We start from the raw sequence: 23705 nt of genomic DNA on the forward strand, positions 1-23705 counted from the left end.
CCCGGCCCGCTCCCTCGCGCGGATTGGGCGGGAGCGCCGCGGACACGCCCCCTTCCCCTCAGAGAGGCCACGCCCCTCCCGCCCCCCTCACGGCCCCGCCAAGATGGCGGGCGGTGGCGTGTGGGGGTGGCTCGGCGCTGCCGCCGCTCTTCCCGCCGCCTGAAGGGTCCTTTCGCCCTCACAGAAGGCCCAGTGGGCTCTGCGAGGGGAAGGGTGAGGGCAGCGAGGCACGACACGTACACACACCCCTTGCACCCCCTCAGGGATGCCAGGGGTGAGGCGTTTGATGGGTTTGGAATTTTAGAATCATGGAATTCCAGACTGGGTTGAGTGGGAAAGGACCCTTAAAGATGATCATGTTCCAGCTCCTGCCTTGGGCAGGGATATCTTCCACTATCCCAGGTTGCTCCAAGCCCTGTCCAACCTGGCCTTGGACACTTCAGGGATCCAGGGGCAACCACAGCTTCTCTGGGCACCCTGTGCCTCACCACCCTCACAGGGAAGAATTCCTCCTTAATATCCAATATAAACCCACCCTCTTCCAATTTAAAGCCATTGCCTCTTGTCCTGTCCCTCCAGGCCATCACTTTGATAATTTTTATCTCTGGGATTTTTTTTTTTTTTTTTTTTTTTTTTTGGAGGCTCCATTGCTCTGCTTGGACGAGACCTGTGCTGGGATGGGCCTTGTCCAAGCCTCCAAGGCTGACAGACTTCATGAGTAAGGGTTTCAATTCCTTTTAAACCAAAAAAAAACCCCGACTTTGGGATCATCCCAAGAGACAGTTTTACGAATAGCTGAGGTCAGGGCACGCACGTAGCCTGCAGCAGGAGAACTAGTGAACGCAATAATTACACAAAACACTTCTAAGACATGATTCTCATTTTCCATGTGTCTCCCCTGTTGTTTTACCATCAGAATGAATCATTCTGTAACCATAGAAACAATCAACATTCCTTATTTTTTGACTTCTTCAGGCCCAGAGTGACCAGATGACACACACCGACCTTCCTCGGTCCAGGCACACCCAAAATCTGGGGGCGAAGCTCCCACATTGCAGCCAGATGAACCACTGCAATATTTAACCTTTTACTGCGAGGGAAAGGCACAAACTGGGTGTGAGTTTCCCCTCCTAGCCGTTATTGTTTGTTTTGAGGGGTTCAGAGGAGTGGGAATGTCCCATCCATGCTAAAAATGAATATTTTATTCTGCTGCTTTGCCTGGTTGAACAGGAGTGTGGACACATTTCCATGGTGTGATAAATGACAGACAGAGGTTCAGCTTAACTCCCACCACAGTGCCTTTTCCTGGATGGGAAGATTGTGTGGATTTGAGGTAGATTTTACACTTTGTGTAAGTAAGAGTGGAGAGTCGATGCTTTCTAAAACCAAAACCATGCCATAACAAGGCTGTGACCACATGGGGTCAGCCCAGCTTTCCCCACTGAGGCTCAGAGCAGAGGTCCTGGACCTGCAGCGGGAATGCAGCCACTTTTGGACAATTCTGCTCCAGGTGCTTCCTCCCAGTTTCCAACAACGGCTCTGGAGGGACATCCTGATCCAGAAGGTGCATCTGGCCTGTGGGATTTAGCAGCTGAGCAGTGTACTCTGTGTGTGCATCTCAGCCCGCGACCTGTGTGGCAGTGGAATGTTGAAAAATGAGGGGGAAATGCTTTATTTTGGATAAAACTCTTGCTCTGCCCCAGCAAGGCTGAGTTTGTCAGTCCTGGAGACCAGTGCTGCCCTGTTCCCCACCGCAGCTGCTGACAAATCTTTTTGCACGTGGATTTTGTAGCAGCAAGAGTCTTAAACCAGAGCAGGGGAATGATCTGGATGGGAAAACCTTCCTTGTCATTCCAGATCCTTGTAAATAGTCTTTCTCCATGCTTTTTGTAGGCTCCCTTCAGGCACTGGATGCTGCAATTAGGTCACCCTGAAGTCTCTTCCAGGCTGAACAATCCCAATTTTCTTGGCCTTGCCTTGTAGGAGAGCTGCTCCATCCCTCTGATCATCTTGGACTCTTTCCAACAGCTCAATTACATTGATTGGTGTTCCCAGGATGGGAAAAACCTGGATCAGGGATCAGCCACTTTTGCTGAGTCCACACCTGAAATGGGCTTTGCTCCTCTGCTGAGCAGGGACAGGACCCAGGGAAGGGCTGGAGCTGTGCCAGGGGAGGTTTAGGTTGGATATTAGGGAAGAGTTCTTCATCCAGAGGTGCTGGCACTGCCCAGGCTCCCCAGGGAATGGGCACAGCTGCCAGAGCTCCAGGAGTGCTTGAACAACACTCCCAGGCACAGGGTGGGATTGTTGGGGTGTCTGTGCAGGGCCAGCAGTTGGACTCTGATCCACAGAATTCACAGAATCCAGAGAAGCCACAGAAGCCACAGAACCACCAGGCGGGAAGAGACCTTCAAGATCATCGAGTCCAACCCAGCCCCAGCCCCTCAACTCAACCCTGGCAGCCAGTGCCACATCCAGGCTTTGTTAAACACACCCAGGGATGGTGACTGCACCACCTCCCCGGGCAGAACATTCCAGAGCTTTAGCACTCTTTCTGTAAAAAACTTTTTCCTGATATCCAACCTGAATTTCCCTTGACACAGCTTGAGGCTGTGTGCTCTGCTTCTGTCAGTGCTGCCTGGAGAGAGAGCCCAGCCCCAGCTGAGCACAGCCATCTTTCAGGGAGTTGGTCCCTGAGGTCCCGTCCAGCTCAGGACATTCTGTAACTCTTTCAAAGGCCAACAAGGGTCCAAAGCTCCCTGGTATCTCCAAGGCCAGGATTTGGCTGCTGAAGACCAAGGGGAAAGTTGAAACAACTCCTTTCCACTGTTTCCTCATTTCCACATCTCCTCTCTGCCAGTTCCACTGTGGCATTTTCTGTTGCAGTAGGAAAAAAAACCAAAAAAAAAAACAACCCAAAACTCCGGCAAAATGATCTCCTTTGGCCGCTCTGGATTTGTCAGCAGGGAAATTGCAAATCCATGGCTGCGGGACAGCCAGAAAGATGGGAAGGGAGCCATGCACTTGTTTGATGTCAGTGTCAGAGCCTAAACACACCCTGCTTTATGAGGAGGGAAAAAGTGCTCTCCTTTTCCTTCGGCTGCATGACACAAGGCAGGAAGAACGGAGGAATCCTTGCCACAATAAAAGTGTTTACATTCTGTTTTGGAAACATGCTCAGGGCTTGGAATACCCAGGGATCAGCCTCTTTGGCTCTTTTAACCTTTCATAGACAGGGCTGTATCCAGCCACAAACAAATCCTGAGGGGTGGAAATGTCTGAAGAGCTGCACGAACCAGCTCCAGGCACCTGGATTTTGCAGTGCCTGTTTGTCTCCTGGGCAGAAAGATGCTGCTGTGTCTCCCCAAGTGTTTCCTGCAGACAGATAATGAGATACTAAATATCTGCTCCAGCTTAATAAAGCCAAGAGGAAACCTGGCAAAGCTCTGCTGCCATCCAGATGGCCTCCTGGGCCTAGGAAATGGCATTTCCTTGGGGTTTGGGATGGTGTCAGTGCAGTTATGGAAGAAGTGCGTCTGGACCGTGTCTGCCTCACTGGAAATAATTATCCCATCTTTAACCAAGCAGCCAAATGTAATTTAACTGCCAAGAAGGTCTTCGGAGCCACAGGGATGTTGCAGCCCCAGCCTGCCATCCATAGAGGCTGGCAGTGTTTGGTGTCTTCAGGTTTTCCCATCTTTCCTGCCCATGTCCCAAACCCACTTCTTTTTCATGGAGAAAATCCCTACCTAAAACTGACAACGTCTCCCCTTATTAATGCTCCAATATCCTGGATCAGAGTCCAAGTCAAGGCTTTAAAAATACAAAAAGAAAAGCTCCAACAAGAAACTTAATTATGGGTCTCACCCTCCTTTGGATGTGGCTGTTTTATGGGAAGTAAAATAGTATCAGCTCACCCCCAAAAAAATGGAGTTGGGATCAGATCCAGCACGAATTTGGCCTCGAGGTGAGAAATGGGTGATGAAGCCCAAATGGTGCTTCTGATCCCAAGGTGCTGCAGGTGCAGAGGTGTGTCCATTGCAGGTGACTCTGGAGATTTGGGGTAAAAAAAGGACATTTCCTCATCAGGCACAGGCAGAGCACTCGGGACGACAGATCTTCCTGTACAAAATGAGCACACTGTGGGTTCTGTAGGCTGCTCTCCTGGATTGGTGACTAAAGAGCAGCTTTTGCCTTTTCCCTTTCCACCAAGGTGGCACCAAGATGGCATTTGCCCCGTGACTGTCTCTGCAGACACTCTGTCACCTGATGTCCCATCAGTGGGACACTCAAGGAGTGCTGTGTTCCCCAAAGCTCCATTAAATTCAGGACTGAAGCTTCTCCAAAGGAAATACAGCCCTTGCCCTCCTCTTCCATGGATATTGGGGGATATGTTTAAGAGATATATTTAAATATATTAAGATATATTTAAGTGTCCCAAGTGAAGGACTTGAAGAATCTTCTGTGAGACCAGTGTGGGTCTCTCTGTGAGTCCAGTGAGGGGCAGCTGTTCCTGGGGGTGGAAAGGGACAGGTGGCTTTGGGATCTGAGCCAGCCATGGGATCACTGGGAACATCCGAGGGATAGAGCATTTAAACTGAACGAGGGGAGGTTTAGATTAGAGATTAGGAGGAAACTTTTCCCTGGGAGGGTGGGGAGGCCCTGGCACGGGGTGCCCAGAGAAGCTGTGGCTGCCCCTGGATCCCTGGAAGTGTCCCAGGCCAGGTGTGACAGGGCTTGGAGCACCTGGGGTAGTGGAAGGTGTCCCTGCCATGGCAGGGGGTGGCACTGGATGGGCTTGGGAGTCCTTCCAACCCAAACCATTCTGTGAAGCCACAATTCTGTGATCATGCCACTGTTATCCCAGTGGCCAGGCAGTGATCCCTCCTCTGTGCCAGCATCAGGAACCTGCTCAGCCCTGCTGTGCTCACCCGTGGCCCTTCTCTCCCAGTCCCTTTTCCCTCTAGGTGGAGTTATTACACATCAGATTTCAGCTTCCTCCTGCAGCCGTGCAGACAGTGAGAGATCCCTGCCTCTGCCTGGGTGCTTCCCTGGAATTTAGTGGCCTGAATTTAATGAAGCCCAGCGTACCTCGGAGAGCTTACACGTGTTGCATGCTTGGGATGGGAAAGGTGAGCTGTGCTTTGGGGTGTGTGGACCAGGGCAGGATGGGGGGGTCCCTCAAAATGAAAGGAAAATGATTAATCAGGGATGCTCTATGGAGCATCTTGCCTTAATTCTGTTTCATGAGCTTTTCCCCCTTTCTCTTGGCACAGTTGTAGGGGAGGAAGAGGAGGCAGGAAATCCTGCAGGGCTGATTTTGAACTCTGCCTAATAAAAATGGCATCGTTTGGATTGACTTGGTCACAGAGGGCTTGAAGGATAATTTGAGACTTGAAGGTTCCAGGTGCTCTCATTTCCAGGCCCTGTGGACATCTGGGACAATGTGGGTGCTGGGGGAGCAGCTGGGGCCAAGCTCTTCCCTGTGCTCCACGCTGTGCCAGGGGCACACCCACCCTTGCTGTGGCATCCTGGCTCTTCATCTCCACATTCCCCCACCAGCAACATTCCCTGCTCTCCAGTTCTCTTCCAGGATCTGTCACTTCAGTGCTTTGCAAGATTTACATCCCTCCCCCTCCTTACCATCATTTCCCTGTCTCAGACACATTCCCACCCTCTCCTCCAGTTTATGGGAAGGGGAAAAACATTCAGGAGATAAAGCAGCTGCCCACAGAGATCAGCCAGACCCTGCAGCTCCTCCCGAGTTCCAGGGAGCCCCAAGCTGTAAGGCTGCATCCTTGGAAGGGCCTGGCACAGGGTTTTCAGCTGGGAGATGATGTGAATCAGATGTGGTCCCTCCAGAGGGCCACCCAGAGTGGGACACAGCGTGGATGGGGCTGGAGGTGGCCTCGGGGTAGCCCTGTCCCTCTGGAGGGATGGGCAGGCTTCTCCCCAGGTTTGCCATTCCCAAGAGCTCTCCTCGGCCTCGCTGCCTCGTCAGGGGAAAAGCAAAACTCACAAAACTCTTTCCTCAGGGTCACAGCAGCTCTGCCTAAATCTGCTGAGAGCCATTAGGGATACCAGGAACCTCGTTTTTTCCATGTGAGGTCTGGCCATCCCTGCCCCTGGGTGAGCAGGAATTAGATGGGCTCATTCCACTGGGACCAGCATCCCATATCCCACTGGTGGGGGAGAGCCCAAACCTGAGCTCAGTGGGCTCAAATGCTCTGAAACAAAAGAAGACGTGGAAAAGAGGGCAAGTTTAGATGGGATATTGGGAATAAATTCCTGCCTGTGAGGGTGGTGAGGCCCTGGCACGGGTTTCCCAGAGAAACTGTGGCTGCCCCTGGATCCCTGGAAGTTTTTGGTGCCAGGTCAGATGGAGCTCTGAGCAACCTGGGATAGTGGAAGGTGTCCCTGCCCATGGAATGAGATGGGATTTAAGGCCACGTTGAACTCAAACCATTCTGGGGTTCTGTGATGATGATTAAGGAATTGCACAAGGGGAACAACAGAGCCACTGCCATCCCATCCCTGAGCCCAGTGTGGAGGGCAGTGCGGTGCCTTTCCTTGGACAGCCTGGCATCAGGGAGCTTCACTTTCTCTGGGCACCCCTGCAGTTCCCCTGTGGCCCCTAAGGCTTGTTCCTGAGCTGTTCCAGTGCCTCTCTTCGGGACATGTCCCCAGGCAAAGGACTAATGGGAGTAAATCCCAGCTGGGATTGCTGGTGTGAGTCAAATTTCTAACCCAGATCCTCTCCCATTTCTCACCCCCTTCTCCAGGCAGGAAATCAAAGCCCAGATCACTCATTAGGGATGGACCAGCTGTTGACCAAAAGCCAAAAATAAAACCCAGAGCAAATGCTTTATTTGCTCAAAGTGCTGCATTCTCAGGGGAGGAGGAGTGGGAGTTTTCCAAGCAGAGGCTTCCCACCAGCTGGGAATCTGCAGCTTCACCAGGAGCTGACAGCACAGGGGAGCTCAGTTACCAGTTCTTTGTCCTAGCTGGGGATCAAAGGGAAAATTTTCTGAATGATTTCAGTATCTGACAGGTTCCTGCCTATTTGAGCCACTGTGAAATATGGGATTGGCCTTTCTGAGTCACTTGGGAATTTGGAAAATATTTTGCTACTCCTGTGTCAAGCTAAAAAAAGAAAAACTCCTGAAATGCAGCTCCACAGCCTCTTCCTCAGATCAGATCAAGTGCTGGTCACACTGATGTGATCTCCCTGGCAGCTTTTCTGGGATGAGTTTGGCATGTTGGGATTTCAAGTCCTTCTTAAACTGGAGTTTCCCCATCCTCTCCCCCCACAGCCCATCAGCAGGGGAGGATCCAGGTTTGCATCCCGAGGGATCGCAGACCTTCGGCCTGGGAAAAGTCCCCGTTTGCATCCTGGAGTTATGAAAACCAGACGGGAGAGCTTAAGGGACACCAAAGGAGCAGTTTCTGGGGGGAGACTGAAGCCTGAAATATGTGGAACAGCTGGAGGGATGCAGGGGATTTCAAAGGGAAGGCTGGGATGCCGATGGAAACGGGAGCAGGGTAAGCACCGCACTTGGTGCTTACGGGAAGAGCTGTGAGCGGGGGGGGCACTTTATTTGTTTCAGATCTATAACATCCAGCAGATATTTATGGATCTTTTATCTGTTTAGTGCCTCGGGGCTGCAAATCAAAGCACGCGGGGCTCTTGTGAGACTGAAAGCAAACAAATAAAACCCCCACTGGTCTCCAGAAAGGTTTGGAGTGCGGTCACTGATCCGCCCGGATTTAATTAGACCCATTAAAGCACTCCTGATGCTGTCACTCTGGAGAGTTTTGGATCCTCACCATCCCTTCCTGCATCGGAGATGAGGGATAATACACCTGGGAAATGAGGCCAGACAGAGCCAGGCACATCCACATCCGTGTGTGGTTCCAGCTCTGCGCTGGATCCTGGCTCTGGCGACACCAGGTCTGGCTTTCCTGCATCCCTAATCAATTCCAGGAAAATCCCTGCTGGTCCTGAGTGCCCTCAGAGGGTCCCTCTGTGGGGCAGGTCAGGGTGAAAGGTGCTGCTGATCCCAGCCCTGGGATGCTCAACCCCACGAGGGGCTTGGAGAGGTCGGACAAGGCAGGGCAAGGTCGGGTAAAGCTCCCGCATTCCCCCTTGGTGTGAGCGCCGGGAATTTGGGAGATGTCTTTGCTCACAGCCAGGGCAGTGCTGCTGGCCACCCAGGAGCCCCTTCCCGGCCCGACGGCTGGAAAGTCTCCAGTGTGCTTCCCGAGACACTGCAGTGACTCATCCGCCTCGGGTTTACTACGGAATAATTTAAGGAGCTTTTTTCAGCCCCTGCCCACCACAGGAAAGCCCCTGGGGCGGCCATCCCAGGGCGGGAGGAACGGGAGGGCTTTTGGAAACCCACGTGTCCTGGGTGGAGGGAATAATCCGGCTCCTTTTGGCGTGCTTGGGGACCAGTTTGTGTCAGAGAATCGCAGCCGTGAAATGTTTTGGGTTGGAAAGGACCTTAAATATCATCTCCTTCCAACCCCCTGCCAAGGGCAGGGACACCTTCCACTATCCCAGGTTGTTCCAAGCCCCATCCGCTTAACCTTGAAAATTTCCAAGGATGGGCAGTGATTGCCCTCCCCCTCCCCACAAACCAGCAGCTTCCCCAAATGTCCCTTTTCCATCAATTCCTCATCCAGCAGGATGTCTCCGTACCCACCTCTCACCCCCTCCCTGCTACAGGGGGACAGCCCTGCTGGGGAGACTTTTTTTTATTGCTGTTTTTAAAAATATTTGTGCGTATGCAAACCACTCCCGCATCCAAAACTCAGCTGATCCCGCTCCAAACCCGCCCCGGGACTCGCCCATCTGCACGGTATTAAATTACTTGGGGCTTAAAAAGCTGTAGGAATCCCAGCCGACCCCCCAGGCCATGCCTGGCTCACATACAGGCATCCCAACCCCTGCTGCATTCAGAGAGGTGCATGTTCAGCCTGGCAGCCGGTTTGCATCAGTACCTTGCCAAAAAAGTGATTTATTTTTTCCTTTTCCCCTCCTCAAGGTCCTGGAGCGGGGTCAGCAAGGGAGGAACATCATCCCCCTGGCCGTGCTGCTGTTGGAGAGCTGGAGTTGTCCCATTTTCAGGCATCTCTGCCACTTTTTTTGTTAAATGGAGATTGGAGCAGCCCTGTTGGCTTTGAATCTCCCTCCCCATCATGTGCTTACCACTGGAAGTTGGAAATAATTCCTCTTTCCCAAGCACAGCCGCAGGTTTGTGGATGCCAGGCAGTCAGAGCTTTTCCTCCCTGAGGCTGAGTCACCCCGGGGGATGGGGACACCCACGGGCTGGCTTCTCCTGGGTTTTGGTTTGGGTTTTAAATTGGATTACTCCTATGATTACCCAAAAGAAACAACCACAGCCAGATTTCCCTGTGTCAGCAAAAGAAATCTCCATGTCTTTTTCCAGTGCTGGAGCTGCAGGAACTGGGGCTGGCTGTGCCAAGACCCTCCTCATCCTCTGCTGCTGGGTTTGATGCCCAGACACCCCAAAGCCACCTGGCCTGTGATTCCCACATCACTGGAAACCCTCTGTGCCCACCACAGCCTGGTTTTCCTTTGGTTCAGGATCATGGAGCAAACAACCACAAACCTCCTTGTCCTCTCTGCTGCCTGTCCCTGAGGAGGATCATCCTTCCCTTCTCGTGGGCTCCAGCTCTCATCATTTCCCTCCTTGATCCCTTTTCCAAAGTGCTCCTCATGCTTTCCCCTCACCCCTGTCCATCCTCAGCGTTTGGCCACTCCCATCTGTGCCCTATTTTATCTGGTGTTTCTCCAGATTTTAGGAGAACCACATCATTTTTTACCCCGCTCCGCTCCAACATCTCATTACCACTTGCATCTTTTCATCCAAGGAGAAAGGAAGTTTTCATCTAGGAAAGATCCTGGAAAACCCAGCAGAAAACTCCTGGAAAACTCCTTTGGATCACCTCGAACCCCCTGTGACCCCTGTGCAGCTCCAGCACCGCTTCTCCCAGCTCCTGCCCTCGGGGGGCCATGTGGGGAAGGGCTGTGGTTTGTCACAAGCACATTCTTCTCTCTTTCAGGATTTTTCACAGAGGAGCACAGAGGAAAGAAAGAGAAAACAATTTCTATTCCTGCTCCTTGTTTTTCCCATGTGGAATGTGCTTGGAGAATTGTTTACCTGGGGTGATTGCTAGGTTGGATTCTGGTGAGGATTGTTTGGGCCTGGTGGCCAATCCAACCCACCTGTGGCTGCACTCTCAGAGAGGGTCACGAGCTGGGAGTTTGATATGGTAATTAGAAAAGTAGGTTTGTAGTGTTTAGTATCTCCTTTAAATAGTATATTAATGTATTATAGCATAGTTATAATAAAGAAATCATTCAGCCTTCTGAGCTGGAGTCAGATATCAGCATTTCTTCCCACCGGGTTCACCTGCATTTACAGTAGTGGTTGACAGCAGCCTCTGCCTTGCCATGGCCATTCCCCGACCTCCTCTGCTTTTCTGCTCAGCATTTCCTGCCTCATCACCTCCCCCAGCTCCATCCAAGCCCTGCAGCGGTGCCTGGGGACGGACAGACAGACAGACCGAGGGCACTCGGTCCATCCTTTCACCTCCCCATCCTGCCTAAGCTCAGGCTGGGCAGTGGGAGGTGAATGTTTTCAGGGAGCCATGCCCATCACACACCCAGCTTTGGAGCTGCTCCAGCGCTGCTGCTGCATCCTGGTGCTGCCTGCCAGGAGCGCGCTCGCCGCCCTCCGCTCGCGTGCCTCGGAGCTGCCCGGACTTGCTGCATCCCAAAGAAGGAGCCCGGGGGTGTGGGGCAGGATTGGGAGCATCCCTGGCATGTCCTGGGTGCTGCTGCTGGAGTGGGAGGAATTGCCTTATCCTGGATTTTATGGAGCAAGGGTGCAGCCAGTCCCAGGGTACGTGGTGTGAAAGGAGCAGTGCGGAAATGGGGAGATGAATTTGTGCCAGGGGAGGCTTAGATTGGATATTAGGGAAAACATTAGGGGATATTAGGGGAGTTTCCTTGATGGAATGGATGGTCAGGCACTGGGAACAGGCTGCCCAGGGTAGTAGTGGAGCCTCTGGAGGGATGTAAAAGCTTTGTGGATGTGGCAGCTGGGGACATGGTTTAGTGGTGGGTTCAGCGGAGATCCTGTGATTCCCTGAATCCCTGGGCTGCTTCCCACTGCCTGGCCAGGGAGTGGGATCTACAGGGGACCTAATGGGGACTCCAGGAGAGCAGGAGAGGGACTTGGACAAGGGCCTGGAGTGACAGGACACAGGGAATGGCTTCCCACTGACCAAGGGCAGGGATAGATGGGATATTGGGAAGGAATTCTTCCCTGTGAGGGCAGTGAGGACCTGGCACAGGGTGCCCAGAGCAGCTGTGGCTGCTCCTGGATCCCTGGAAATGTTCCAGGCCAGGTTGGACAGGGCTTGGAACAACCTGGGATAGTGGAAGGGGTCCCTGCCATGGCAGGAGGTGGAACGAGCTGAGCTTTAAGGTCCCTTCCAACCCAAACCATTCCCGAATTTTTAAACTTTTTGTTGCTTTTTGGTGGCATTTGTTTCAGCAAACTTGGGATAAGGCAGCAGGAGGGAGCCCAAGGCTGGCATGGGATGGCTTCATCCTATGGAGTTGTTTATGGCCTTTCCATAGCACAAGTAGACCCCAAAAACCAGGAGTGGCAGCTGAATGTTAAATAGAAGATTTGACTTTTATTTAAAATAAAATGTATTTGAACATAGTCTTGATACCACGGACTATGGGAACGCAACGCTGGATATTCCTTGGCATTAGGTGGGCACAGGACCCCTCCTCGTTAGCGTTAATGTGGGAATGGCTTAATGAACCTGGCAGTCCTGGCCCCAGGGATCAGCTACTGAGGGTGTTGTGGCACAGCTCTGGAATCCCCTTTAACTTAGATCAAAATTTACTGGACTGAAATTGTATTTTTTGTGGGTTTTTTATTCCTTGGTTTGTCCCCGTACCCCTTCCAGACATCCTACAGTTACTGCTGATCTATGCAATATCCTAGCTGGCTTGTGAGACTAGTTACAAAAACTGTACAACTTTATAAAATTTGTGGTTTTTTACATTAGTTACACAAAAACCTTTACTTCATAAACCTTTTACTTCATATCGTAATGAAAAAATTTGCATATCAGAGGCAGAACAGTGACTATGCTGGTGAATACTAAAAGTGTCATAATACAATACGGTGTACAAATAAAATTAAAAAAAAAAAAGACAATATAAATGATTATCAAAAGGCAAGTTAAACAAATAAAACCAAGCTATAACAGACTAACAGAAGATCATCTTCGAGGCCACAAAAACTATCCTCAAAGTCATGTCAGGCACCTTCAGAGTCCTGGTGTAGTGTGAGAGGAGAGATGGCAGCTCTGCTTGGGAGCAGGACGACTGCAAACAGGTCAAATGTACAGAATAAAAAACACACACAAAAAAAAAGGAAATAAAACACTCATGCATTAAACATGATAAATAGACTTCATATAGGTTAGCCCTGGATGGCTTTACAAGAAGATGGCTTAGAGTTCTCTTCAAAAGTTGGCTTTTTTTAAGTCAGTTAAATCTTTATCCCGATCTGCCCATCGGAGTCTGGATCTGTGGGTCACCGTCACCCTGCCCAGACATGGTCTGGTTATAGCAAATTAACAGAAGTGCTCATTAGTGCACACAGATTAACTGGTCTGGTAATGCAAAAAAAAAAACAAACCCAAAAAACAAACAAACAAAAAAAAAACCACAAAAAAAAATTAAAAAAAAAACCAAAAAACAAACAACAACAACAAAAAAAAACCAAACAAAAAAAACCAACCAAAAGTCCAATTGTTAAAAAAAAAAAAAAAAAAAGATACATTTCAAGCTTACTTTATTAAGCAGCATTATCTCAAAGGACAGCTTTGGAAAGTTAAACATGAATATGGCCATGGGGGCTCCTGCGGGGCGAGGCTGGCGGGGCTCACACCCAGCCACTGGTCAGTTTGTAGAACATCTCCTCGTCCAGGCTCTCGTTCTGGTCCTTGGCCCGCGTGGACAGGAAGATGTAGCCCCCGATGAACTCGTGCACCACCTTGCAATCCACCTCGGTGCAGATGAACGACACCCGCACCTCGTCCGCGAACTCCACCGTCACCTGCACGGGCACACAGAGCTCAGCCCCGCCCTGGCCGTCCCCAGGGCACTGCTTCTTCCCTTCCCCCTGGTTCTTCTGGGAGCTCAGATGCTTTTCTAGTGCCTAAGCGGAATTTTGTGGTGCCAATGTAGGAGCGAGGCCAGAGGAAGCCAAGGGCTGGAGCTCCTCTGCTCTGGAGCTTGGCTGGGAGAGCTGGGAATGTTCACCTGGAGAGGAGAAGCTCCAGGGAGAGCTCAGAGCCCCTTGCAGGGCCTGAAGGGGCTCCAGGAGAACTGGAGAGGGACTGGGGAGAAGGGATGGAGGGACAGGAGCCAGGGAATGGCTCCCAGTGCCAGAGGGCAGGGATAGATGGGAGACTGGGAATTGGGAATTCCTGGCTGGGATGGAATTCCCAGAGCAGCTGTGGCTGGCCCTGGATCCCTGGCAGTGCCCAAGGCCAGGTTGGACAGGGCTTGGAGCAGCCTGGGACAGTGGAAGGTGTCCCTGCCATGGCAGGGGGTGGAAGGAGTTGATCTTTAGGGTCCCTCCCATCCCAAACCATTCCGGGATCCTGTGAATGGTAATTTGGCCTTGAGGATCCTAATGAGTTCCTTCCCCCTTTAAATGTCCTATGACTCTTATTCAAATATCTAGGTACTGAAATATTGCCTTTTTATTGTTTTCTATTTATTTATCCATTCATTTATTTATTTAAATTACCATTACCCCTTGTATTCCCCCCATGACTCAGAAACAATCCCCCAGTGTTTCCACCTCTCCATGGTGAGAATGTGGCCACACTTTCCCTGCTTCCAGAGAAAACAGGGATTGGGCACAGACCTGTTGAAGTCTGGGCTTTCTTTCCACTTTTCCCTGGTTCTCTAAGTTGAATTTTGGCCACTGAAATACCTTAGGGGGGCTGGGGGAGCTCATTCTGGAGTGACTGAACAAACCATTCATTTATTGATGCTCATTCTCTTTTTGTCCCCCCATCACTGACAGCTCTGCAGGAGGGATGGGGATTCCCAGCAGAGTATCCAAGCTGGATAATTGGGATATCTGGGCTTGCAACTGAGTCAAAACAATGACTCTGAGGCAGAGGGGGAAGCCCAGTAATTTTTCCAGCAACTCTTAATGAGCTGCAAACTGCAGGAGAACAGCCCTCACGTATCCCTGACAGTTTTAATTGTGTGTTCTGCCAAAAAGGAGCCCCAAAATTTGTGCATCCAAATGTAACAGCAGGGGGAAAGCCCATCTCAGAGCCTGGGGAAGAAACTGCTCAGTTTTGTTTGCTATTTACATGAAAGTCTGAGTTGCACAGCAAATAAACGGGATTTTAGTATGGATAAGGCCCTGTCTATTTGTTATGGGTTAGGATGGAGCCCGAGCATCAGTGCTGAGGTTTCACTTCACGTAATTGTGTGGGGTTCAGAGAACAGAGAAAACAATTCCTGGTACAGGAGAGAAAGACTCAGGGCTTTTTCTTAAGGGTCACACACAACTCCACCAGTGCCTAAAGGGGCTCCAGGAGAGCTGGAGGGACTGGGGACAAGGGATGGAGGGACAGGACCCAGGGAATGGCTCCCACTGCCAGAGGGCAGGGATGGATGGGAGATTGGGAACTGGGAATTCCTGGCTGGGAGGGAAGTGAGGCCCTGGCACAGGGTGCCCAGAGAAGCTGTGGCTGGCCCTGGATCCCTGGAAGTGTCCAAGGCCAGGCTGGATGGGGCTTGGAGCAGCCTGTGACAGTGGAAGGCCCATGGCAGGGGGCTGGAACAAGATGAGCTTTCAGGTCCCTTCCAACCCAAGCCATTTGGGATTCCAGGACTCCAGGAGTGGTTCCTGTCTCACTGACAGGAGCGGGGCAGAGCACGGGGCATCAGACACCATCTCACCATTTTGATCTCCCAGTTGACGTTCCACTGTTTCATGTTGCTGAAGCGCCAGGTCTTGACGGCGTCGCCCGTGCTGGCGTCCATGCGGATCAGGCGGTTGTAGGCGATGCCGATCAGCTCATCCTTCTTCCCACCCTGGAACCTGGCAGAGGGATTGAGAAAAGCACGCCTGTGAGGCACACGAACCCAGCAGCTGAGTTTACTTGTGAAATCGTTTTTATAAATCAGAGCAGCTCATGGTTTTCATTTCAGCTGCAGCGCGACTTCCCCAGCCAAGGATGTGCACAGGGATGTCCTTGCCCATGGCAGGGGGTTGGGATGAGATGATCTTTGAGGAACCTTCCAACTCAACCCAATCCAATGCAACCCAACCCAATCCAACCCAACCCAACACAACCCAACCCAACCCAATCCAATGCAACCCAACCCAACCCAACGCAACCCAACCCAAAGCAGCCCAAGGCAACCCAACCCAACCCAACGCAACTCAACCCAAAGCAGCCCAATCCAACCCAACGCAACGCAACCCAGTGCAACCCAATCCAACACAAGGCAACCCAACCCAATGCAATCCAATCCAAGCCAACCCCATGCAACCCAACCCAACCAAACGCAACCCAACCCAACCCAACCCATTCCACGATGATTCGAGGGTATTTAACCCACTCCCTGCATCCATGAAGGAAACTCCTCCAGCCCAGCCCCGCAGCCCCACCCACCTCGCGTTGAAGTGCGTGATGCCGAACTCCGGCAGCGACTGCCAGGCTTGGATAAAGCGCATCTTGGCCTCGATGAGGCTCATCTGGGCCACGTTCTGGTGAGCCTCCAGGATGCGCGCCGTGATCTGCGGGCGGCGAGACACAGCGGGGTCAGGGGACAGGGGACCTCGGTGCCACCTCCGCTGCCGCGCGCGCGGGAGCGGCTTGGGAGCCGCCGCGGATCCGAGCGCGGACAATCAATAATTCCTCCCCTGAGGCTTTATTTCAGCTCCGACTGCTCGGAGCCCACGTGGAGCTTCCCATCTCCAGATACAGGAAAGCAAATACAGATCAGAGCTGTCTGGAGGCAAAGAGCCACTCATGCTCTCGGGAACTTTAAGGAGGTGAGCGAACAACAAGGCAATTTTGTGGTGTAGGGTTTCCAGTTTCACCCCATAAATCACTGGGGACCATTATAAAAACCTACCAGGGCCCAAATGTCACGGGGAGGGTGCAGGTTTTGTTAGTGCTTTCACCGCTGCTGTCTAAACCAAAGGGGTTCTAGATTAAGTTTATTTTAAGTTTATCTTAATTTTATTGTTGCCGTCACTTACCAAGTCTCTTACATAGCCTGGCTGAAGATGGCAAGGCGAAATGAAAAAATAAAAAAAAGAAAAGGAGGCAGAAAGAAAAAAAAGCAATCAGAAATATGGCAACAAAGCAAAGAAAAAGTGTAAATTAACTGCAAACCAAAGTTCAAGCAAAAAAAAAAAAAAAAAAAACAAAACAAACCACATGCACAATTCCTTAGGTGGAAAAGCAGCCGAAGGGAGTGTGAGCAGGGACAAACGAGCAGAGATTTGCCGCTCATGCCGGCCCTGCTGGAGCACTGGAGTGATCCCAGCTGGGCCCTGGCATTGTGGAGAGATGGTTTTGGTCCTGAGATAGTTTGAGATGGATTTCAGGAAAAGGCTCTTCCCCAGAGGGTGCTGGGCATGGCCCCGAGGCTGCCAGAGCTCCAGGAGCATTTGGACAGTGCTGCCAGGGATGCCCAGGGTGGGATTGCTGGGGGGTCTGTGCAGGGCCAGGAGCTGGACTCTGATCCTTGTGGATCCCTTCCCACTCAGGCTATTCTGTGATTCCGTGGTCCTGCTGGGGGGTGAAGGGGAGGGTGAAGCTGCCAGTTCGGAGGTGGGTTCATGGCTTCATTTTCCTCCCCATGTCTCTGCACAAACTCAAGGCCACTCTCTGGCTGGGGAAGCTCGAGAGGAAGCTCAGGAGCTCACTCTGAGCTCAGCAGATCCTTCTATTTGGGATATGTGGAGAAATGATTGGGATGCTGCTTGGGATAACAAGGGAACATCAGCTGTGCTTCTCAGAGATGTGTCTGCCCTTGCTGGCTCTGACACCAAACTCTGGCAGGGCACCTGGAAACTCTGAAAATCCCTATTTTGGGTCGGTTTTTGCTTATTTTTGTTTAGGATTTGGTGCTTCCAATCCCAACCTGCCAGCCCTATGCTGCTGCACGTGGAGACAAACATCACCCCAGTGGGTTTGGGGCTGGTGAGGACCCAGAGCCTCCATAAATCCACAGCCAATTCCCATTCCAGCACCTCCCATGGGCTGCACAGCCTCCTCCTCCTCCTCCCCCTCCTTCCCTGTGCCTCGGAAGGACCCTTGTGGTCAAATTCCTGACATTCCTGCAGCCTCCATCCCTCATTCCTCTCAGCAAACACCCTCTGCTGCTCCAAGCTTTGCCTCTGGCCACCAAGGAAAAGAAAATCCTAAATCCACTGCTTAGCTGATGCCTATGAGGGCCCTGGTGTCCACACCATGGCCACATCCTGACTGGGATCATCCCCATCGTGCCCATCCCCACGATTCCATGGATTTTATTTTTATAACCAGGATACCTGCACAGTAAGCAAGTTTTCCAAGCTAATATTTTTCCAGGTGTCTCTGTTTTACCAGAAACCTAGAAAGTATTATATATATATAAATAAATATATCTATATATATATATGTTAAAATAGTATATTTATGCAGCCTCTCCTCCATCCAAGGGGATATAAAGGCTTATTCAGGAGAATAATAAGGGCTATATAAAATATAACTCCACTGCCAGGAAATCATCGTGCTGTGCCAATAAAAAGTTATATTTTTCCGGCTTCTCTGACTTGCAGCCTTCTTCTGGGCTTGGAGAAATCATATCCAGCCCCAGCCAGCAGCCTGAAGGATTTAAGTCACCAAAAGGCCACGGAGCAATGCTTGCCTTATTTTTTGCTGCTGTTCTGACATATAATTCTCTTTGAGAGAATCCTGCACTTATTCCCAGTGCGGAACAGTTCAGCCCTGTCAGGCAGGGATCGGATGGAGCGTGGATGGAGTTCAAGCACGAGTCACAGCAACTCAAAACCAAAGCAATGTTCCAAGGACTGGCATTTGGAAGCAGTGGAGAAGCAAAGAGAGAAATATGCAAACCGTGTTACAGCCAAGTGTGGATAAAGCACTGCAAGCAACTGCAACTCCGCTGATCCCGGGGATTTCTCCATGGATTCTGTGCAGGGCAAGGGGTTTTAACCCCAGCACCGGGCAGAGATGGGGCAGCTGGAGCCAAACCAGTATCAGCAGGGGCCAAACCATTCCCAGAATGTGTTTAAAATAAACATCAACCAATTTCAAACGTATTTCCAATTGAAGGTTCCCCGCCGTGTCCGTGCACTTCACACAGCACGTGGCAGAATCCCGGTGCTGGGTGCCATCCCCAGGTGCTGGATCCAAACCACACCCTTCAGTCCCACCTCATTTTAGTAACCACGTGCATCCCAGTGAGCGAGGACATCCAAAACATCCAAACCACGCCGTGTTAAACACCAGCCACCGCCGGGACGCGTGTCCAGCCCAACCGACGCCGACGGCAGCACCTACCTGCTTGTTCTTGTACTTCTTCAGGTAGCGAGGGGAGACCAGGCACTCGGGGTTGATGTCGGTGTTGATCTGCTCCGGGATCAGCTGCGGGTCTGGGTTCAAATGCTGCATTTTCAGGAAGGACAGGATGTTCTGCACTTCCATGCCGTAGGAGCTGTCGGCCATGGTCTTGCCCTTGGAGGCCAGGCGGCAGGCGGCCATCCAGCTGGCGTACTGCGTCTCCTGCGCCCCAAAACAGGGACATGTGTCTGTCACAGACATGGGGGGACCACCAGACCCCTCAAAAAACACCCCATGGAGACCTCATTCCCCTCCCAGCTTCAGGAGACTCCAGCATGCCCAAAGACAGGCAGAAACCCGACCAACATGTGGCCAAAAACCACACAAAGCCAAAGCTGATTTTCTGCTCCAAACTCACAGGTGACTTGGAGCACATTTGGAATGCTGAGATCAGACAGGTGAAAGCATTTTCTATTTGTTTTTTAAAGAACAGCCCCTGAGCAGGATGGTGAGAAAAGGTTGAAGAGGTGTCCAGTCCAAGAGATGAACTTACGTTGTCGCAGCGCAGCCAAATCTCGTTCATCCCCTCCGCCACCGGAATCAGGAGTTTGATGTTGAACTTCTGGCCAGAGATGTTCACATCAGGGGTAACTTCACATCCTGCAATGAGGGAGATGGTGTTTAGCAGGGGTGTGAGGAACTATGATTTAAAAAGTGGCAAAGAAAGAGAAAATAGGAAAAGAAAGAGCAAAGCTCCCTGACTCAAGGGTTGCTGGTGGCATCTCAGTGCTGCCAAAGGTTTGTCCCACCTTTTTTTCTCTGATGGGATGGACACTCCACACAGCACAGAAAAAACCTGTCCCTTTTTCCAAGTGTGAGGAAAATGGGGGGGAAAAGCAAAACCTGATCTGAAAGCTTTGAAGCCAAAGCGAACCCACAGAACTCCTGGATCCTGCCTGGAATCAGAAATGGATCCAGTGGCTGGCAAACACTCCAAAATCTTCATGAAAGGATAGGAAAAGGTGACTGGATGGGTGTTGAGTCTCACCCTGAAACCTTTCTGTGTTATTGATGAATGATGGGATGCCATGAAGTGTTTCAGGCCAGGCTGGGTGGGCTTGGAAGCCCGATTTACTGGAATGTCCCTTCCTGTGGGAGCAAGGTGGAACTGGATGGGCTTTAAAGTCCCTTCCAACCCAAACCATTCAGGGGTTCCAAGGTTTGGCTGCTGCAGCCGCAGCGAGGTGTGAGCATCCCACTCCTGGTGTCTGGAGAGAATTCCAAGTGGTTGTGTAAACACAGGGGTGATGAACCCACCCTGCCAACGCCGCCTCCCAGATTTCTGGGAAGTGCCGTCCCAGCAGATTTGTCAAAAGCTCCCAGAAAGGTCCTGGGGGCCAGGCCTTGCTCCCATAGCAGCCTGAGGTCGCCTGGCATTCCCCCTGCTCCTGCATCCACAGGGAGAACACACGAGCTCACTGCAGGAATGTTTCACTTGACGTAAGGACAGGCAGCTACCGTAGGAATTTCAGCTCCCAACCAGCAGTGGGAAGAGGAGGAAAAATAAAGGCAGCAGAGGAAGAAAATGGTCTGTTCTTTCCAGTTTCTGCTGTGGGAGTCAGTGCAACCCTCTGGAGAACTGACAAAAAGGAGAAGGGCAGGCGGAAGGTTGGAACAAGGTTTGGAAGGTTCCCTCCAACCCAAACCGTGGTTCTCCAAGCTCTCTTCCCAAGCTTTTTGGGGTGCTCCCCCGTGGGATCACACATAATCCCACTCAGAACTCCAAGTCTGTGCCACGATATCAAACCCAGCCAGCTCATTCCTTTACACACCTTTACCCAACCCCGGGATGGAATTCTCAGGCGATAAAGCAGAGGGAAAACGAGATGCAGGAGGAGCAGCCTATTCCTGGAATAAAAAGCAGCTTCTCTTACCCCAACCCTGTGCTTCTCTTACCTCTCAGGTTCATCTGGTGAGCAGGAGTCCCGTTGGATTCCTCTTTGCTTTTGTAGCAGGAGATGGAGGTATCTTTGAAGGTGCACCAGTAGGGCTTGTAGCCTTTCAACGTCAGCTTCTTGGGCCTGCAGGACACGTGGAGGGACATCTCACTTGGTCTGAGCTCCTGAAACAAGCTGCTCCCCAGGAAACCTCAGTATTTCCTCAGAATTTCAGCCCTGGCAAGCTGCTGTCAGCAGCCTGGGTTATTCCCACCCCTGCCTGGAGGCTCAGCCATTCCTTCACTGCTGGCTCAAGGAGTTGAGCTCCAATTCCAAGTTTGGAGTCTTCAATTCCAGGGAGATAATTTGGGGCAAGGTGGGGGGAGCTGGAGGACTGTGCTGTAAAAACAGAGGAGTCCATGAACCACTACAAAATCTGCCTGTCCAGCCACCACATGAAACTGGAACCACTCTGCTCAGGCTCTGAGTGGAAGCAGCACTTCCAAGGACGTGTCAGCCACGCACACGCCTGAGTGCACTCCTTGTTTTCTTTTTAAACACTCCACAGCACAAAAGGTTCCCTTCTTTTCTACAGAAAGCATGGATTTTGCTCGATTCTGCAGGAGAACTGGTGGCCCTGCAAAGTGAAGCACCCTGAACTCATCCCTGCACAAGCCCAGAGCATTTACAGAGCCCCAAGTATCAGAATATTTAAACCTTCCCTGATTTCTAAACCTTATTCTAAGGCTGGATCTGCAGGCTCTCATGCATTTCTTGTGTTGTTATCTCAGAAACAGCTGCTGAGAGTATTTTAGGTGGGATATTAAGAAGAAATTCTTCCCTGTGAGGGTGGTGAGGCCCTGGCACAGGGTGCCCAGAGAAGCTGTGGCTGCCCCTGGATCCCTGGCAGTGTTCCAGGCCGGGTTGGACGGGGCTTGGAGCAACCTGGGATAGTGGAAAATGTCCCTACCCATGGCAAGGGTTGGAACAGGATGGTCTTTAAAGTCCATCCCAACCCCAAACACTCTGGAATTCTGTGGTTTTAGCTGGTGAAGGCAGTAACCTGGCTGGCAGGGGAGAGAGAACCACTCCAAATCTCTACAGCCACACCAGGCACATGCTGGGACACATTTACAGGAGTTCAATCTGTGGAATACAAGGGACAGGCACTGCTCCCCCAGTTCTCCTCCCCAGCCAAAGTGTGACAAGAGGCACATCCAAAGCTGGGACAGCTCCAAACATTGCACCATTCACACTGGATTTCTGGCACTGAAATACCACCTGAGCCCCATTTTTAGGAGCAAACAGAATGCTGTGCTCAATCTGACAGCCTCAAACCCCAACCCCAGGGCTCAGGGCTTGCACTGAGTGAGGAAGCAGCAGCTTCTGGCTGCTCCATCCCCTGGTGCTCCAATTTGCAAGCAATTAGCTGCCGGAGTGGTGCCTAATTTGATTGGCAAATCAGCAGATCAAGGGGAAGAACAAGTTTTTTGTTTGTTTGTTTGTTCAAGGGAGGGAAAAAACAACCACTGAGGGGCTGGGCACAGCTTTGACACTTCATCTCAAATAAGCCAGACCACAAGCCCAGACAGAGGCAGAGACCTCATGAATTCACCTCTGGAGAGGGAGAAGGGGTTTTCAGAGCAGAGAGTGCCAGGTTCTGACTCCAGAACCAAACAATTCATAAAATAAAGGCTTGTTCCAGAGCTACTTCACTGTCTGCAGCTTTTTTCCTCCCCCCACTATCCTGCAGCTCTGCTGTGAAATCCCATCAGTGTTTCCAGCTTCCAGAACTTTCACTGCAGCAGGCAATAAATTGCAAAAGATGGTGGTGGCTGCCAAAAATGTTCCTCCAAGTCCAGACGCCGCCGTTCCCGGTTTCCATGAACCACCAACCAAGTCAAAGCAAGCTAAAAAAAAAACCCTAAATCCTGAGCAAGCTGGGAGAGGGGCAGAGTCAACTTAACCTGCTCCTTTTGGCATGGAGAGACCGGGATCCCAGCTGGATAGAATTCCTCCAGCCTCCTGCAGACCAGGAGAAGTCTTTGAGGGAGGTTTTTAGGTTTCACTCCTCATTTTAGGATGGTTTGGGCATTAAAGGTGTTAAAGAAACATCCAAGCACACACTGCTGGCTGTGGGATGCACCAGAGCAGGAAAACACCTTGAATTTTGTATTTAAGAACCAATCAACTTAAGTATTGAATATTTTGAATATCGTAAGGCCGGGAGATAAAAAAAAAAAAAAAAAAGGAAATTAAGAGGCAGGACCATTAATTATTCACAGCCATTACCAGTTCCACAAGCAGCTCTTCCCATCAGCACTTACTTGAAGACTTTAATGTAGTCAGCGAGCTCCGGGATGGAAGTGATGTCACCCTGGAAATCAAAGATTATCCCAATCATTCGGAGCAGCGGGATCAGGAGGGAAGGGATGTGCCGCAGGCGAGGGAACCAGGAGCACCATCAGGGCTTAGGGGCTGGGAAGCAGCTCCTGAGAAAGCCCCAGCCACTTCCCAGGAGAAGGCAGCAGTGAAAAGTGCAGGGCCCAGCTCTGCTGTTTTGAAAGCAGAGGACAAGGCTTGATCTTCCTTTGAGGAATTCCTGCTGCTGCCGGAGCCAATTCCCAGCCGCGGGGTCACCGGCGGTCACGGCAGCAGCGTCTGCACAGGGAATTTTCTCCTCCCTTCAGTTATTCCTGATGCTCCAAACAAAAGGGAAGAGGCACCTCTGCGGAGAATTAACTGGGATTTCTAAGCCTAGAAAGATTTTTTTTTTCCTCCTTCAAAATTTTTAAAATATTGAGTTTAAATTCCCTTTTTTTTTGCATCAGGGTGGCACTTGCAATTCCCAGGAGCTGGAAGCATAAAAAATTTCCAGGGGCAGGGAAAGGGAGGATTGCTCCAGGAGCTTCCAGTAGCAGGACAGTTTACTTTCAGTCTGCAATGAGAAACTGTTTACAGATACCACAGGGAAAAAAATGCAGAATCTAAACAAACAATCCAGTAATTGCCCATTATCCATATTCAATTACTCGAATGCATCTGGAAATGGCTCCTGCTACAAAGCCCTACGGAAAGGGATGGGTTTTTTTG

General features: G+C 51.1%; 1 protein-coding gene and 1 long non-coding RNA gene across 5 annotated transcripts in view; one reads left to right on the forward strand and one right to left on the reverse strand.

The window, feature by feature from the left end:
* Positions 1-92: 92 nt before the first annotated feature.
* On the forward strand, positions 93-7687 carry LOC128789861 (uncharacterized). Its single transcript, XR_008431556.1, has 3 exons — positions 93-213; positions 4952-5132; positions 7314-7687. It is a non-coding gene; the product is annotated as an uncharacterized LOC128789861 (long non-coding RNA).
* A 4443-nt stretch (positions 7688-12130) lies between these two features.
* The window catches only part of FERMT2 (FERM domain containing kindlin 2), a 49440-nt gene continuing 37865 nt past the window's right edge, over positions 12131-23705 (reverse strand). For 2 of the 4 annotated variants that reach the window (XM_053945612.1, XM_053945610.1), the window contains 8 exons: positions 22940-22989; positions 20632-20756; positions 19229-19335; positions 18676-18897; positions 16362-16382; positions 15769-15893; positions 15050-15191; positions 12131-13175 (listed from right to left, as the gene is read on the reverse strand). In XM_053945612.1, coding sequence (XP_053801587.1) covers positions 13002-13175; positions 15050-15191; positions 15769-15893; positions 16362-16382; positions 18676-18897; positions 19229-19335; positions 20632-20756; positions 22940-22989 — 966 coding nt within the window. In that variant the 3' untranslated portion in view covers positions 12131-13001. The remainder of the gene's footprint in view (positions 13176-15049; positions 15192-15768; positions 15894-16361; positions 16383-18675; positions 18898-19228; positions 19336-20631; positions 20757-22939; positions 22990-23705) is intronic. The other 2 variants (XM_053945613.1, XM_053945611.1) reach the window with 1 other exon arrangement.

This window comes from Vidua chalybeata, chromosome 6 (assembly GCF_026979565.1).
Source record: "Vidua chalybeata isolate OUT-0048 chromosome 6, bVidCha1 merged haplotype, whole genome shotgun sequence".
Classification (NCBI taxonomy): domain Eukaryota; kingdom Metazoa; phylum Chordata; class Aves; order Passeriformes; family Viduidae; genus Vidua; species Vidua chalybeata.